The sequence below is a fragment of the Mercenaria mercenaria genome, chromosome 9 (genome assembly GCF_021730395.1).
Source record: "Mercenaria mercenaria strain notata chromosome 9, MADL_Memer_1, whole genome shotgun sequence".
NCBI classification, from domain to species: domain Eukaryota; kingdom Metazoa; phylum Mollusca; class Bivalvia; order Venerida; family Veneridae; genus Mercenaria; species Mercenaria mercenaria.
In genome coordinates this window covers 36,800,629-36,819,097 of record NC_069369.1, presented here as the reverse complement: position 1 = coordinate 36,819,097, position 18,469 = coordinate 36,800,629, and the positions used below count along the sequence as shown (strand labels likewise).

The 18,469-nt window shown below is 36.4% G+C and overlaps 1 protein-coding gene across 2 annotated transcripts in view; it reads right to left on the bottom strand.

The window, feature by feature from the left end:
- Positions 1-277: 277 nt before the first annotated feature.
- Positions 278-18,469, bottom strand: part of LOC123546966 (anti-sigma-I factor RsgI-like) — a 33,818-nt gene continuing 15,626 nt past the window's right edge. The window contains exons 2-3 of one of the 2 annotated variants that reach the window (XM_053551224.1): positions 4,670-4,709; positions 278-3,581 (exon numbers count right to left, since the gene is read on the bottom strand). In XM_053551224.1, the coding sequence (XP_053407199.1) occupies positions 2,916-3,581; positions 4,670-4,709 (706 nt within the window). In that variant the 3' untranslated portion in view covers positions 278-2,915. Of the gene's footprint in view, positions 3,582-4,669; positions 4,710-12,305; positions 18,153-18,469 lie in introns of those variants that run through there. The other variant, XM_053551225.1, reaches the window with a different exon arrangement.

The window sequence follows — 18,469 nt, the reverse complement described above, 5'->3', positions numbered from 1 at the left end:
TGTTATTTCTGTTATTGTCGTTTTCGTCATCAGATCGCTTGTATAATGGAACTTTAATGAGGTATAAGACCCCCTTCCTTAACAGAAACTTATTCTGGGCATGAAACTTATTCTGAACTGAAGTTATGATGGTTGTCGTTCAAACTGACAGCAAAAATATGGGTGTGAATGCCTATTTAATATATATTTTTTACATTTAAAACTGCAAAAAAAATCCTTGAAAAAACTGTCGAATTGTTAAGTACAGATCCCCTATGAAATAAAAACAGCAACTGACTTGCATAAAACATGAAAATTTCATTTAATCTTTGAAAGAATGATAAGTATTTTACTTTCCTCTATTATCTGATAAGCTCCAGCTGCTTTATTATATAAGCAGTATATTTACTACTGTGATACCTCAAATGACATTAAACTGAAACGTATTTATACAGGAACCGTAAGGTCAAAACAATGAAGTATAGGCAAAAATCATTTTGTAGCATTAACTGTAAATGGCTCTCACCTTTTATTTTGGTACACGTTGCAAACCACACTCACCTCAACACTCACAAATATTAAATCTCCCGTAGTTTCTTATTAGTTTTTGGATAACAAATGTACAAGAAGTTAAAATCAGCGTCGTATTTGCTAAACTGCTATATCAATAATTTTGATTTTTAATATATAATATAAATTAATGAAATGATTTCTATCGAATACAGTTGCACTTTAGCTGACGTACTTCACTTTGCTCGGCAGTTGAAATATCAAGAAAGAATAAACAATATGAAAAACATTGTCACCTTATAGTCAATGTGCCGTAACACGTTTTCAGGTCTCTTCAAGTGATTGCGAACAGATTTGTTAAGTGTGTGTATATAAGTTTGTTATAGCCGCCCATATAGGCGATTCCTCCAGAAGACTGTTAGTAAAGTTAGTAGGAGGATAGAGCAAGATACAGAAGACGCTCCAATTCCAGAACCTTCCCTGGTTCTTTAACATGCCAGGTGTAAAGCACCTATACACGGGACTCTTATCCCAAAGTTAGTAATTTTTTGTTGGAGAAGTGGGGGCTCGAACTCACGACCTCTGGTTTCGTAGTCAAACAGTGTTACCACTAGACCGCTGCGTCTGCTCTAGATATGTTAAGTCATCGGCAGCATGTTTTAATAATACTTCCATTTCAAAAGAGTTTTTTTGTTAGGCATGTACACAGCATACTGTGATCTAGTGTTAAGGTATTCGCCCTAGGAACGTACGGTGGCACAGAGGTGACATAGAGTTTTTATACTTATACTATACTATACTATACGTATACAAATTAGTAGAAAAAAACATCTGGTGGGCTCAGCGCGAAACTATTGTATCTTGTTCTTTATCTAAATACAGTTACAATAGTTTCGCCCTGAGTCCTCGATCTGCGCGTGTATAACTTATTACGTGTGCACGTATTACCTAATACGTGCGCGCGTAAAAGTTAGAAAAACATCTATGCACGTACTGATATTAAAACATCTGCGCACGTATAACTTATTACTTGTGCACGTTATAGCAATTACGTGCGCACGTATTATTTAATACGTGCGCATATGTTTTTATACTAGTACGTGCGCACGTAGTATATATGCGCAGGTGTTTTTCATACTAATAATACGTGGGCACGTATTAATTGTTACTTGGGCACGTATTTGTATACAAAAACATCTATGTCACCTTTTATGCCAGGAACGTATTTAAACGTACGAATCACACTGTGATCTGTTGTAGGTGAGCCGCTAGTTAGGTAAATAACGGGTAATGGGAAAATAACGAGTACTGATAACTGTCCTCCTGGTGCCTGGGATTAACCTTAATGGACACAACCGATTCTGCCTTTGCGACCAGTGTAGATCATGATCATCCTTGTACATTCGTGCAGGCTGAACAAGGTCTGTATTGCTCGCCATTCAGTCAGTATCCTTTTGGTAAGCACCGCTTTTTACAGTTAATGGTACTGTCCAGACTGAAAGATGACCAAGTTCATTATAGGAATTAAGCAGGTTAAGGGTTAAATAATACGATTCAGGGAACAGAAAGTGCACAACGCAAAGGTGTCACATAAATCCTTCAAAATGGGTGACACTGTAATAAACACGCACTAAATTGGACCAACTGCATCGTCACGTAGAAACGAACTCATGTAAGAAGTTGAGCCTGGTCAAGACTTCGTTTGCAATATGAATAAAATATAACTGCCCTGACCCTTTCTTCAGCAGGCCATTCAATACTGCAGTTAACAAAAAGATCGCCATGTATAACCATAATCACTGCATATAATAACGATTCCAAATAAGACATAACAAGCACCATGTACAAGTCTATAATAAAATTCTGTTCAGTTCTGTTCATATTCCAATGATTTTGTGAACAGGAATTTCAGTTTCACGTCGTATAAACACGTCTTAGTTGTTGGGCCGGGTCCTGCGTTCATACTTGGCATTTTCACAACGCATAAATCCACTAGATAGCTCGATTTCTTTATTATATATGAAACTGAGACACCTCCAGCGGCTGCAAAATACACCAGATCCCTTTTGCAACTTACACTATTTCGAAGAACATCAAAAGAAAAGTGGAGTCATGTTTGAATCAAGAACAATATTCTCAGTCAACCAAAACAGTATGCATAACAGACCCCCAATTGTAGTGGTTTATAGTATGACTTAAATTTCCGCGACACACTCTGTATCATCATTATTTCACATGAAAATGATGCCTGTCTAGGTGTGTGGAACGATGTCTTTGGATCAGAAACGCACATGTTTCCATAAGTATTTCCTTTTACCTTTTCATCAATAGAAATCACTTTATACGTAAAAATGTAAACATGTATAGGGTTTATATGAAACTTTCACATGTTTTGAGTCTTCTTGAACTTTCTCCTCCTCCTCCTCCTAATCATCATCATCACAATCAACAACAACATCATCACGACCATCGTCATCATTATTATCTTTGTCGTTGTCATGGTCATCATGATAATTATAATAATAATCACCATTATCATCTTCTTCTTCATACTCGTCGTCATCATCACCATCATCATCATCATCATCTTCATCATCATCATCATCATCATAATCTTCTTCATCACCATCATCATCATCATCATCATCATCATCTCCTTCTTTTTCTTCTCTTTCTTCATTATCATCATCATCATCATCATCACCATCACTTAATCTCACGTTTCCTTTAAGTTTGTCCTCATATAATGGTTCTGTCTGCGTCAGACTTGAATGACTTTTACCTGTTTCTAAATTTTCTTGAATTTCCCTTTTAAAAGTGATATCTGACACATGTTTTGTACTAGTGTATACTAGCTCAGCTTTATCTGCAAAATGAACGCTTAACTTTTTAGTGTTTTGTTTCAAGACACTCTCATGCACTTCATCTGTTGTGAAACATTCGCCTGTTCTTGCGCTAAATCGTACATTTTCTGTTTTAGTCTCAAAATGAGCGATATAATGACCATGGTCTTCATCGCTAACTATTCCTGTCCGGTCGCCATTTTCGTCTATACATAAGCAAATCGTACCAAAACATCTAAGAGACGCTACCTGTAAAATGAATAGAAAAAGCAGGAATAAGAGGACATTTCTTCTTAAAAGAACATTCTAAATCTTTCTTCTGTCACAATATTTCGGAAGCATTATATTTTTACTACATTTTGTATGGCGATCAAATAACACGAAAGGGAGTGGATGGGGGTTGGGGTTGGGGGTAGGTCACTCGTTTGCCTCTCACCGATGTGGGTTCGAGCCTCGCTGATGGCGTTCAATTTCATGTGTGGAAGCCATCCAACTGGCATACAGAAGGTCGTTGGTTCTACCCTGGTGCCCATTTGTGATGAAATAGTTAACAGATGGGCACCATGTGTCTTCCGCCACCACCAAAATTTGGAAAGTCACCATATGATCTATAATTCGCCACTCCCACCCGCACCATAAAAAGATAACATGAAACACAAGTACTAGTGCATTACGAGAGACTTACGGTTAATTATAATTTCTGTTAGTACTTTGTCCAAATATATGCATATATGTATTACGAGATGTATTGTGTAGGTAACAAGATAAATCTAAAAAAAATAAAAAATGCAGTGCAACCACCTTTAAATCGAACAGCCTCCGAACCAGAGAAAAAGTTCGGTGAAAAGGGTTTTCGTTTTAGAGGCGTCTTGGCAGTAGAGTATGTTCTACGCGACATGAAAAGTTATAAAATTACCTAGTAACCTGATTCATTTTGAATTCTGATTTTGTTTAGTTACTATGTGAAGCAACACTATTAAAGATTTTACGGACATATGCCACCAAATAGAATATATTATTGTAATCAAATAATAAAAGGCAAATGCCAATAGTCTGGTAACTTTAAAATTATTCGGTTTTAATAGGTAATTTTGCGTTGATAAAATGTTCGTTTTTTCGGAATAGAGAGGTGCTGGTTTACGGGGGTATTTTTCAAATAAAATAAGAAGGCCAAATTTCGGGATTGCAAAATTTGTTCAGTGTTGAGGGGCTTCCGGTAAAAAGGGTTTCACTGTATCTATTATTTCAGGTCGTATGTTTTTTTTTCAAGTTGACAATCAGCAGTAACAAGATATTTCTGACGGAGGGGAACGATGTACAGGAGGTTGACATTTTACCTGGTATAGCCTAGCTGTGCATCTTCGCTTGATAACCACGCTGAAATATAGATATAGTGTAATCTTTGAGTTATATCGGAAGTTATTTTATGAAAGCGGGTATATTTAACTTCCTTTACTTTAAAATAAGAACAAGCTTTTGTGTAGCTTCAGTCAGTCTTAAGACGAGATGGTACGCAAACGAGTTTTATGAAAATAAACATTTATCGCCGAGTTATGAGTTTTAGGCACACGTTCGCAATGTTTTTTATCGGCATTAAACATTCTCGCATGACTTGTGACGTACTAACAATCAACTCGCAGACAGGTCTATTGATTATAGGTCAAGGCTTCAAACCGGCCACACAACGGACCGGCCGACCGGCATGAGCAAAGAAATATACCCATTTTCTCCTTAAAATACAGTATGCCATAATGAGTGATATCAACAACAACTAAAATATTTTAGCTTCTAAAATTTTACGTTTTTATGCCCAAGCAGGCAGACCTTTGACCTACTGGCCCCAGATTCAACAGGATTCATCGATTCGCCACCTGGGAGTGCCCTCGTATAACTCGTGCCTACACATCAAAATAATGGAAAATATCTTGAGACATACACTCCGACTATCGACCGACCAACCGAAAATTAATCGTGATCTTCTTTGGCCATATGACACTATATGTTTGTATGCAATTATTTATTAATCCAATATCTACTAACATGGCGATGGTGACGGCGAAGACGACAGCTAAAGCTCCAATCAGAATTAATATCCATCCGAAATTGGACTCTAGTGGTATAACGGGCCTCGTTATGAAAAATGCAGTTGAAGTTGTCAGAGTCGACCTTGTCGTGGATGATGCAGACGACGTTTCCGTGAAATTAGACGGTGTATCTATAAATTTTGTTGTTGTTGTTGTTGATAAAGGCAATGTTGTTGTTGATGTTGTTATAGGCTGTTGTTGTTACTGTTGTTGTAGTTGTCGGCGGCGTCGGAAAACAAATATTTTGTATGATCTGCGATGAGTCATATGTTGGAAATGTTGTCATACACCTCACTGCAATTTTACATACCTCGGACAGGCAAAGAGCTACACTGAGAGCGTATCCGGCGAATTCACTGTAGAAAGCTGGAGGCGGACACGGTGCTAGTTCGAGCACGTCCTCGAATGCGGAACATCCAGAGAAAGCACATGTGCACCCTTTTACGAGATCCATAGTATATCCACAGCACAAGGTATATTCACTGGGATAACTTGTGTTAACTTATGTTAAACATTAACGTAAAAGGAAGAGGAAGATAAATGATGAAATTTAAACAAAAAGGTTAAATCGGCGAAAAAGATTAGATACAATGCAAGAAAAAATGATACAGTTTCTTTAAATATTTGTTAAGGCTTTTTGCGCGAGCTTTAATAGTATTTGTACACAGGATATCTGCTGAATTTTGAAAACGTTGACGAATACTGGCGCTGCGTATACAATTTGAACAATACAAGTAAAAAGTACTACCCTGATCAAAGGGTTGATAAAATAAAATGATTTGCACAGTTCTATAGATTAATCGTTCCAATCATTCAGATGGTCTGAGCTCTGGTGACCAATTAAGAGATATGCTAAAAGTCACTTGACCATACGGTTTGAAAAAAAGAGAGTCATAACTTCTCAAGATCATGGAACATGTTAATTCATAAAAGGTGTGTACTCCTTACAGAAAATTTGCATCATTCAATATACATAAACTGTTTCTGTATTGAAACTAAATTGACAATTTTAGATGTCCTGTTAGTTATTCTCTAATCTCCATCTGATCTCCATATTTGCGCTAAAAGTCAAGGTCGAGGTATTTCATTAATTTCTATGACGCAGGTATTTTAATTAACTGGTCGCCTTTAAATGGTGGCATAGGGGTAACATGTGTGGATTTATAATCTGAAAAGTAGATCCCTCGGAAGCACTGAGAACAAGGCAAACAGTGAAAATTGCAGACGCGGTTTGATCGCGGGAACGAATTAGGGAGTCGTGACCTCGACTTACTAGATGAATAGGTCGTGGGAATGGCATAATATTTTCTCTATGTCAAAAGAAATATATAATCATTAAAATAAGAATTAATAAAGATATCTAAAATGATAAATGAATGTCACTTTAGTATAATGTTGCATTAAGAGATGTTTTCCTCAATCAAAATTGACAGGTAATTTTACATTAGGCGTAAAAAATGTTTGTTTCCGGTATCCCGACCTACCCTAAATTTTTGGCCCGACCCTAAATGTTTTTGTTGCCTTGGAGAATTTTTTTTTTCAACTTTTTGACAAAAAGTTGCAAAACGGCACTTTATATGCTTTAAACACGGTTAATGATGTTAGATATCAACTTACTGATGCTCTAAAGATATAATCCCCTTATTTGTATTCATTTTTTGACACAAAAATAATTTCTGAAAAGTCCCACTTAATAAAAAAGAAATCCCCCCCCCCCCCCCCCCCAAAAAAAAAAAAAATTCCGACCTACCTACCCTAATTTTTTTGAGCATGTTACCGGAAACAAAGAATTTTTTAGGCCTTAAAGCTATCCAACGCAAGTTACTGGCATTTTGTTTCTATCTGACAGAGCAATAAGTTTTGGAACTCCTACTTTACAATAACAGTAATTCATATATGCGCAGACCATTATTTAAGAGCATGTTGCTGGGAGTTTTAGTACACAGAATTTATTTTCCAAAATGCAAGGACTCCTTTATCGTGTTGTATTTAGTGCTATCACCGTCACGGCAATTGTTGCCATGGATCCAGGTATATATAACGTATTTAAATTATGTAGTTATCTATGTCATGCCTTCTCTTTTCTATCTTTAATCTTATTATTATTCATCTATTTATTATTGACTGATACGGTGAAGGAAGTGAAAGCCCATATTTGGAAACATATGACGCGCACTATCAGCTATTATCAAATTAACTGAATATTATATAGTGAACAATGCTTCTTTTTAAAGCAATGTTTTTGAATGACATAGCTGCATCAAAAGGAGAATAGTTCTAATAACGGTCATGGCTTAATACTGCATTCTCGCATACCAGGGGTCTACCATGGTTGCCTGGTTCGTCTCGTGATTTTGACGAACCTCTGATGGATGAGAATGTGATAATGTCGAAGTGTCGCGAGGATTTATTTTACGTTGAATTGCGAGAAAAAAGTCTTCCTTAATATGTATTAAGATCATTTCAATATTAGGCACGTTTTTATTCGCTTATAGATATTACTGGTAGTTTATACTGCAGGAACAAAAATACATTTGTAAAACGTCTTTTATACACGTACCTTTTAACTCGTTTTCATCTTTAGAAGCAAAAGGTTAAAGGTAAGTTTCCAAATCAAGTCACACCTTCCTATAAGGTAGTTGTACAATGTAGAATTTGATTAAGCTCGGATTTCTCTTAAATTCCAGAAAATATTAAGAAATTTGGGAAATATATTGTCGTGTGGTCGTTTGCTTGATATTTTGCTAGAATGATTTGAAAAAGAGGACCTCACACAAGTTTTCAAAATGGGTGTCACTATGGGAAAATCACAATTTTGATACCTTAAAACTTTCGTACAACCATAACCCCCTCCCCCTCCTTTAGACTGACAATCCAATCAAACCCATACCAGTACATCAAAATGCTGTCCCAAATTGGCTTTTCATCCCTTATCTGCTTTTTTTCTGAGAAAAATAAGGTGTTTTTTTTTGTCAAAATGTATGGGGGAGGCAAACCATATGCACCCCCACCTCAACATTGGGATGGGGTGGGGGCATCCCCCATGGCCCTGCTCCTACGCATATGGTGTGCCTATTTTTGAGATAATTTCCCTTAGATAAAGTGATTCGCACAACTCAAGCTGATTTTTAAGATATTAATTGGAATTACTTAACGTGTCAAACTTCTAAATATTCATATCTTACTTTTGAAAGATAGCAATGTTGCTGTTTTAATTAATTTATTCATGGGTTGTAATAAATTTATAAAATGATTTTGTTTCTGTAGTCATTAACACAGTCAGGATACGAGTTATATGACCCAGGGAAGTGCCTACGCCTTTAGTATCTTGAACAATGTTTTTGGGTCCAATCGCTAAGGTGACTATGTCTTAGACAAGCTGACAAACGATGTAGAATGTCTTTTGTTAAAACGTATAGCTGGTGAGACTATCCATATAATGAACCCAAATGAGTCAGAAATGACCCAAAGTCTATTATTAACAGCAATTCAACAATAATTATAACAAAGATAGCATGAAAAGGGAGTCGAACACTATCTGTGCTTATATGTTAGCAATACATCAAATATACAAATTATTCTGACAATAGCCCCCTTCTCAAGAAAATACTTTCAGTTTTTCAAACACTTAAGGAATAATTTGTATACAAAATCTCCTTTTCTTCTTACTTTTTCTCGATTTTTACAAATCATGTATCACTGCTATCATTAACATACATCAGTAATATACTTATTAAATTAGTATCAAAGATCAAACATCTCTAAAAGACTCAACATAAAGTATATGATTTCAAGAACATCATACAAAGTTCATCTCCTGACCTTTTTATTTTACTATCGTCATTAATGATATTCATTTATTTCTGTGATTGTAAAAGTACTTGTCATCTTTTCTGTTGACATAATAATTGTTATCACCAAAACCTCCTTTTACACAACAGCTTCTGTCAGACCTACGTATAAACCCTTTTCCGAGATAATTTCTCATGTCAGTTTGTCTCCATGACTTCTTATGCTCAGATTTATTTGGGCCATAGTCTTTAAAACCCCTATCATCTCGTCTGTTAATATCTTTATCTATGCCCTTTCTGTTATGCCAACGTGATCCTCTGTTCAGATACTTAATAGATGACCTCTCATGATATCGGTTCAATCCTCTGTCATCACAATTGTATGACTCTGGTATGTCATCAGAATGTCTCCAGTTTCTTTCTGTTCTATCATGATGCCTATATTCTTGCAAACCATGTCTACCGTTACTGCTCTTTGATGCCAAGTCAGTCTTAACTTTCTGGCATACATCACATGCCCGGCAAAATCTTGTTACTTCATTTGTTATACCAGGCCAGTGAAAACTTGTGCGGATTTCATCCACTGTCCCTTTAGCTGATAAGTGTCCCTTGACGTTTGACTTATGAGCTAATGTCATAACACTTCTCTTGAACTGTGTTGGGACTACTATCTGTTTAACGACTCTTCCCTTTTTCTCCTCGAAGATTCTATATAATACGTTTTTCCTCACTTCATAATGAAACCTGAAACCTCTTTTCGTTTTCAGCTTCGCCTTATCTGTAGCATAAGTTCTAAGTTTCTTTAACGTCTCATCATCTTTCTGAGCAATTTTCATTTGCTCAACATTAAACGTTTGCTCTTTGACTTCGCAAACCTCAGAGGGTTCCGTAATACCCACATTTATTACATGCTGGGTTTCCGTCATCCCAGTTGCAGCAATATCTTCGCCGGATGAAGACTGTCTTTCATCTCGGGTTTTCCATTTTTTGACTGGCTTATCTGAAACTCTTTTATATTTCCGATTATCAAAGGTCTTTCAGCATTTTAAACGTATTGTCAACTTCTGCCATCTCTGTCCATCGACTGAAACACCTGTCCAGCCTTGCCATGAACTGAAAAACAGTTTCACCACGCTCTGGCTTGCATTCCCTGAACTTCAATCTAAAATCTTCCTCTGTCAACTGATAACGTTTCAGCACTGCTTTCTTCAATGCAGGGTAGTCATTGGCTTGGTCTGGAGGCATGCTTGTATATGCGTGTAGGCCTTTTCCTGTAAGTAATGAGCTGAGACTCACAGCCCATGTCTCTTCTTTCCATCCCTGGCTTTTTGCAAAACGCTCAAATCGTTCAAGGTATGCATCCATATCATCTTGACTTTCCTCGAACTTCGGCAGCCTTGGCCGCAATGTTTTACTGCTCAAGTGCTCAGCACCTTTATCAGTTCCTAAAGCCCCGGCTTCAGCCTTTATTTTAAGCATTTCCAACTCCTGTTGTTTCAAAACTCGTTCTTCCTCTCTTAAAGATCGTTCTTCCTCTTTTAAAGCTCGTTCCTTTTCCAAACGTTCCAACTCAAATATTTTTTTCTTCTCAGCCTATTCAAGTTCAAACATCCGTTTCTTCTCTGCTTCTTGAGCCTCAAACCTACACTGTTCATTATCATAACGCCGTCTTTCTTCATCTCGTTTCAGCATACGTTCCTCACGTTCAGTGTACTCCTTTTCTGTTCTATCCACTTAATCGCTCAGTTCTGTACCCGAAAAACCCATCCGTACACCCATCGCTACCCATTTATCGTAGTTCATCTCGAACCCTTAAGTTGGAACTAACTCTAAAACTCGACTAAATGTGACTCAGACTACCTTCAATCACAGCGCCTTCTGGTACACCAACAAAACGTTAAAACCACTAGTCTCTGTACCTCCTTGGATATAGATCCCGGACGAGCCCCCAAATTGTCGATACGAGTTATATGACCCAGGGAAGTGCCTACGCCTTTAGTATCTTGAACAATGTTTTTGGGTCCAATCGCTAAGGTGACTACTTCTTAGACTAGCTGACAAACGATGTAGAATGTCCTTTGTTAAAATGTATAGCTGGTGAGACCAGATATCTCATATATAGAATTTTCCTCTGGCTACCTTGCCTAATGATTCGTGTACCAATGATTCGTAAATGATTTCTATTATGAGCTAGCCAATTTCAGGGATCAGGCAAATCAATAAATGTTTCAAACTAACAATCTTCAATTAAAAATAATTAGCTCAAACTCCTATAGACTGGAGACTCTATACTTGACTGGTCTTTTTGTTTAAGTTCCCGTCAGACAATGTCTTTGAATCAACAACATACGAGTCCTATCGCATAGATGCTCGGCCTCTGTCCTCTCAAGCTATATATGATTGGCCTGACTCCTGGATGCTCAGCGCCTATATGCTATCACATGTAGCATTCAGCTACCATATAGGTATATCCCCGATGCTTTGGCTGTACTCCGCCAATAATGCTGAGCCGTCTATAAGCTGGAACTCTCCTACTATCTCAGTAGATTACCAAACTCTGGGTCTCTGTCACAGCTTCCCGATGCTCAGCCTATATCTGCTATCGTCTATAGCATTCAACTACCCTTAAGGTAAAACTTCTATGCGCTAGCCCTATAGCTCGAAATCTTGTTGAAATTCTGCAACTCCTCTTTAGTCTATGAACTTCAAAAGTCTTCTTTTTCATAATTTATCCGCCCTGACAGGGTAACTGCAATAGTCTCCTTATCAAGGTACTGGGATAAATTATTAGTTGAATCCTCGATGTGTCTTTTTCAACCGCTGGATACAGAATGAGCTCTCTGTCATCCATCTACCTATTTATACTCCAGCAGACGTGCTATATTTAGAACTTGTTTCTGATTGGTCCAAATTTAAACATAGCGTTTTACAACGAGTACTTGCTCTATCAAATATCTGGTTCCCTTTAACTTTTGACTGACATAATGTGTGATGCTGGGATCCAGCTATCCATATAATGAACCCAAATGAGTCAGAAATGACCCAAAGTCTATTATTAACAGCAATTCAACAAAAATTATAACAAAGATAGCATGAAAAGGGAGTCGAACACTATCTGTGCTTATATGTTACATTAGCAATACATCAAATATACAAATTATTCTGACAAACACACTAAATAGCTGGCCTTCTTTATTCTATGTAAAATTGACAAATTTCCGATGGCTGAAGCACATATCAGGACCCATTTTAAATGTCTGTAACTTACATTTTCTTGAAGTATATTGTCAGTGCTGAATAAAAATCAAAAGAAAAGTGGGGGTCATATGATGGAAGAAAAAAATATTTCAGTCAAAACACACATACGGCAAAATCAGCTAAAGAATGAGACCCCAAATTGTAGTGGTGTATGGCCTAATTTTCAATGACACATTCTGTCATGCTATCATTTCATTATGAAAATGCTTCCTAAATGTCAAGCATATATCTGTCATGTGATTTCTGACAAAAATGTGCAAAGGAAATAAGGAAAATAGCTCTGAAGAGCAGAAAACCCTGAGAACTATTTAAATCCGCCATTATGCAACTACCATTTTTTTCGCGCCATTTTCCTATTTAGTGTCGGTATACCTGTATGCCGAGCACTGGCTGTATTCTGTGTTTAATGGATAAATAACGTTGCGCTATCACTTCCGGTGTTTAATCGTGCAGAACTACCTTAAAATAACGTTTTCGTATTGTTGAATGTTGTTACAACTTGCATTACAGTTCGATTACTAGGTCATCCGTGTTTACACGTTTTCAGACCAAAATTTCTCTACTTACAAAATGACATTTCTACTTTTTGATTATGTTTTGTTTTAGCTTGAGCTCATGTTTTTCTTATACTAGAAACACTAAAATATGGCAGCCGGAGTTAAGGTTACGAAACGCAACCTTTAATGTTTACAAACATGATGTTTACAAAAACGAACTGTACTTAAAAATATGTAAATTTGTTTTCTGTTTGCCTGAAGAAATATGTTGAGCAAACAGTCTGATTTGTATATTTCTGTCACGAGATAGCTAGGTAGCTATCGCGATACTTCAAAAATATTATCTTGATAAAGTGATAAAGTTTTCTAAAAAGATTATCTGAATAGTTGAAGGTTTCCAGGAAATATTATTGCGATAATTCACATTATTTTCTCGATACTTTTTGTGTAACTGCCCACAGCTGCCATTTATTAGGTAGATTACCTTTCTCGATACTTTCAGAAATTATCTCAATATTTCGAACTTTTCTGAAAAGTTTATCGCAAGTTTCCTGAAATAAAAGGCATATCGAGAAAAAATAATTGATTGCGGTAATGTTTTCAGAAAAATGCACTACTTTGCTGGTAAGTTTAAAATATTATCGTGATAGTTACCGAGCATCTCGTGACAGTTCCAAACATTAGCGCGAAATTTTGCGCTAAAACATTTTCAGGAGATGAATAAAAATATCTAGAAAATATTATTTTTTGCTGAAATGTTTTCAGGAAAAAGGAACACATTTCCTGGAAAGTTTACTAATTATCGTGATAGCTAACTAGCTATCTCGTGGCAGAAATATGCCACCACTATTTTGAGACTTTCGATATCTGGATCCGATACATGTGTACACATTCATGACTGTCCCGGAGAATATTACAAGTTCGGAGACAATGCTTTCCTGTCTCGCGAGAGGTGCGAAATGACGTGTACACCAGAAAAAGGACATGTTATGATCGATGATGGTTATATGTTTGAGACTGAGAGTAAATGGATTCTAAACTCAGAATGGTTTTTATTTTATTTTTGTTATTGTCGTTTTCGTCATCAGACCGCTTGTATAACGGAACTCTAATCAGATATAAGACCCCCTTCCTTAACAGAAACTTATTCTGGGCATGAAACTTATTCTGAACTGAAAATTTGATAGTTGTCATCCAAACTGACAGCTAAAATATGGGTAATAATTTTTTTTTACATTAAAACTGCAAAATTCTTGAAAAAAGCTATCAAAATGTTAAGTACATATCCCCTATGAAATAAAAACAGCAACTGGCTTAAATAAAACATGAAAATGTCATATTAACTTTGAAAGAATGATGATTATTTTCCTTTACGCCATTATCTGACTAGCCCCCTGAAGTGCAGCTTAATTATATTTACTACTGTGATATGAGATTGAACTGAAATGTATTTCGACAGGAACTGTAAGATAAAAAGAATAATGAAGTGTAGACAAAAATATCGTAGTATTACAATCAGGCCACTTGAAACACAGGAACTGTCAATATTGCTTGGTATACGTTTCAAACCCCGCTAAAGGCTTGTAATTACCTCAGCACTCAATCATGACAAATGTAAAATCTCCCATAGTTCCTTATTGGTTTTTGGATAACAAATGTACACTAAAAATGTTTGGAAAACATGTCTTTGGTTTTTAATCTGAAAAAAATCTGGCCTTCAAATTCTGAAAAATAACATTCTGATTTTTTAGCATAAAAATTCTTTTTTTCAAGAAAAAAGCCAGCACAACCCCTCCAAGAAGTTCAAATGGTCCGCCTCTAATCAGCGTCATATTTGTTAAACTGATATATAAATAATTTTGATTTTTAAGATATAGTATGAATTAATAAAATGATTTCTATCGATTACAGTTTTACCTCTCCTGTAGCACGTTTAAGCTGATGCTCGACAGTTGAATATCAACAAAAGTATATACAATATGAAAACCATTGTCACCTTATAGTCAGTGTGTCATGATAATTATGTTTCCGTTACATGTTTTCAGGTTTCTTCAAGCGATTGCGAACAGATATGTTAAGTCATCGGCAGAATTCCAATTCCAAAGTTTTTGATACGTACTATGGTCTAGTGGTTAAGGTATTCGCCTCAGGAACGTACGCTCGTACAGAGGTGACATACTAGTAGATGTTTAATGCTAATACGTGTGCACGTAATAAGGAATACGCGCGCACGTATTAGTTATTGCGTGCGCACGTGTTAGTTGAAAAGGGCATCTGCGTACGTATAACTTATTACGTGTGCACGTATTACTTAATACTTGCGTGCCTATTAGTTTAAAAACATATACGTATGTACTGGTATAAAAAACCCATCTGCGCACGTGCTAATATATGCGCTGATGTTTTTATACTAATACGTGCGCACGTATTAATTATTACATGGCACGTTTAAGTATAAAAACATCTATGTCACCCCTGTACCACCGTAAGAACAGGTCAAACGTACACATCCCACTGTGATCCGTTCCGATGTGGTAGGTGAGTCACTAGTTAGATAAATAATGAGTACTGATAACCTTCCTCCTGGTGCCTGGGATTATATAAATGAATATGCACAGCGCAAAGGTGTCTCAGAAGCCCTTCGAAATGGGCGGCACTGTAATAAACACACATTAAATGGGACCAATTGCATTGTCACCTCGAAACGAACGCATGTTAAGAAGTCGGGCCTGGTCAAGACCTTCCAGTAAAATTTTCCATGGGTATTTTCGTACAAACTTTCTTCAGTAGGCCATTAAATACTGCAATTAGCAAAGCGATAGCTCTGAATAACCTTAACAGCTGCATATATTAACGATTCCAGATTAGACATAACATGCACCATGTACCAGTCTGTAATAAAATTTTGTTCAGTTCTGTTCATATTCCAAAGATTTTGTGAACAGGAATTTCAGTTTCACGTCTATACTTGGTATTTTCACACCGTATAAAGCCACTAAATAGCTCGATTTCGTTATTATATATGAAACTGAGAAACTCCAGCGGCTGAAAAACACACCAGATCCCTTTTTATATGTTTGCAACTTACACCTTTTTTGAAGCACATTCCTGAATAAAAATAAAAAGAAAAGTGGAGTCGTGCTTGAACAAAGAACAATAGTCAATCAAAAACAATATGCAAAAACAAACCCCACTTGTAGTGGTGGAGTATGACTTAAATTTCCGTGACACACTCTGTTTTGTAAAACATAGACCTGTTATGTGATTTCAGAAAAAAAAACAACAACATTGCAATGAAGTTAAGGAAAAATGTTGTACAGTGCAAAACAACAGAACTACTTGAATCCGCTATTACTCGATTACACATTTTTTTCACACTATTTACCTCTTTTAATTTCTGTATAAATGCGACAACCGGATCTATCATAATGAACGGTTGCATCGTTAAAAGTTAAGTTTATGATTACTAATACAGTACAGGACATTTGAAGAATATCAGAGATTTTCCTGTATATTTCACATTCCACATATGTTTTAAAACGCATTATTTTTACATTAAACTGTGCTCCTCGTCCAAGACTTCGGATGTGTAAAGACTTCGCTGTTCAAAATAATTCTGTGTTAAACAAGTTATACCACCGCTGCTTGTAACTCAATAAGACTGCAAATAAGATTAAATATTTCAATAAAGAATAACATCGCAAGCACATTTTAAGATTACCATGGAAAGAGATTTTGCTTCGTAGAGTATTGCAACGTATTTCTTTGTGTCACTTCATAACAAAAGCGTATAAAACTTTTGGCATGGTTACAATTTCATAGGAAGGTGTTCCAAAGATTCTTCTAGAAGACGTTTCATTGTAAATACAGTATTATGAGTATAGCGTCAACTCTGACGGGCGTGATTTGTTACGATACCCCATTGTTTGAAGCGAGCTTTTCCCTAAGCGCTCCCGCCCTTTTAAATTTCTAAAATCTTGTGTTTTCGGATGGCGGGGTCGCTGGGCGGAAAAATAAAACAAAATGGGACAAATCAGTCACGACAATTAAAGTTTACATTGTGAAAGTAGCGTCAAATCACCTTTTTTTAGTATTTATCTTTATGTATAATTACCATTAATCCGCTGTTTAATTCGTTTATCCTTTGAACGCCTACGTATCTCCAGTACCGTTTTGCATATCAGTTTTTAAAAAAGTATTTGCTTGAAAATTAGTTATTTTACATTCAGCCATTGTAATACTTTCTGCATGTTTTCCATTACAATTTGATTACAACGGTATCTGTCTTACTAACCATTGTTTCAATATCACTACAAATGTTGCTTTCAGGCATTATATTTTAATCTGAATTATCATATTTTTGCTAGTCTGATTCGTTTGTCAATGTACAAGATGTGACTGTTACTGAAGTATTTGCCTCATCAATGTCATCTCCAAGTCTTCCTGAAGTTTCTGCTTCGTCTTCTTCACATGATGCCTGTGTAGTTGTACTACTGGTTTGATCTTCTCTTGTTTCAATGTTTTCTTGAAGTATCTCTAAAACTGGTATCTTTCGATCCGAAATGCACATGTGATCCCACTGTCCTCAGTGCTTCCTTTTACCTTTTCATCACTAGAAATATCTTTATATGTAATACCTTCAAGTCTTTCGGAGTCTTCTTGAATGTTCTCATCATCAACATCATCATCAACAACAACATCACCATCATCATCATCATCATTATCATCATCATCATTGTCAAAATCGTCATCATGATCATCGTCGTCATCCTCCTCCTCCTCCCCCTCCTCATCATCATCATCGTGTAAACTCTTTTCTTTGTTTTCTTTCAATCTGGTCTCATTGGATGCTTCCATTTGCGTCTGACTTGAATGGCATTCGCTCGTTTCGAAATTTTCTTGAATTTCCCTCGAAAGAATTCTCTCTGACACATGACTTGTTTTAGCGTATCCTTGTTCAGTCTTATTTGTGAAATGAACGCTTAACTTTTTAGTGTTTTGTTTCAAGATCATACTCTCTCGCACTTCATCTCTTTTGAAACATATTTCTGCGCTAAATCGTTCATTATCTGTTTTAGCCTCAAAATATGCAATATTACAAACATGGTCTTCAATGGCAAATATTCCTGTCCGGTGGTCATTTTCTTTTACACATGAACAAATCGTGTTGGAACATCTTAAAGACGCTACCTGCAGAATAAATAAAAGAAGCAAAAATATAAGAAAATTCCTTCTTAAAAGAACATCTTAAATCTTTCTTCAGTAACAATATTCCGGTAGCGTTACATTTTTATTACGTATTGTATAAGGATCAGATAACATAAAAGTGGGGCTCCGTGGCTGAGTGGTTAAAATCACTGACTTTGAATTGCTTGCCCGTCACCGATGTGGGTTCGAGCCTCGGTCTGGGCGTTTAATTCTTAATGTTAGGAAGCCATCCAGCTGGATTACGGAAGGCTTGTGGTTCTACCAAGGTGCCCGCTCGTGACGAAATAATTCACAGAGGG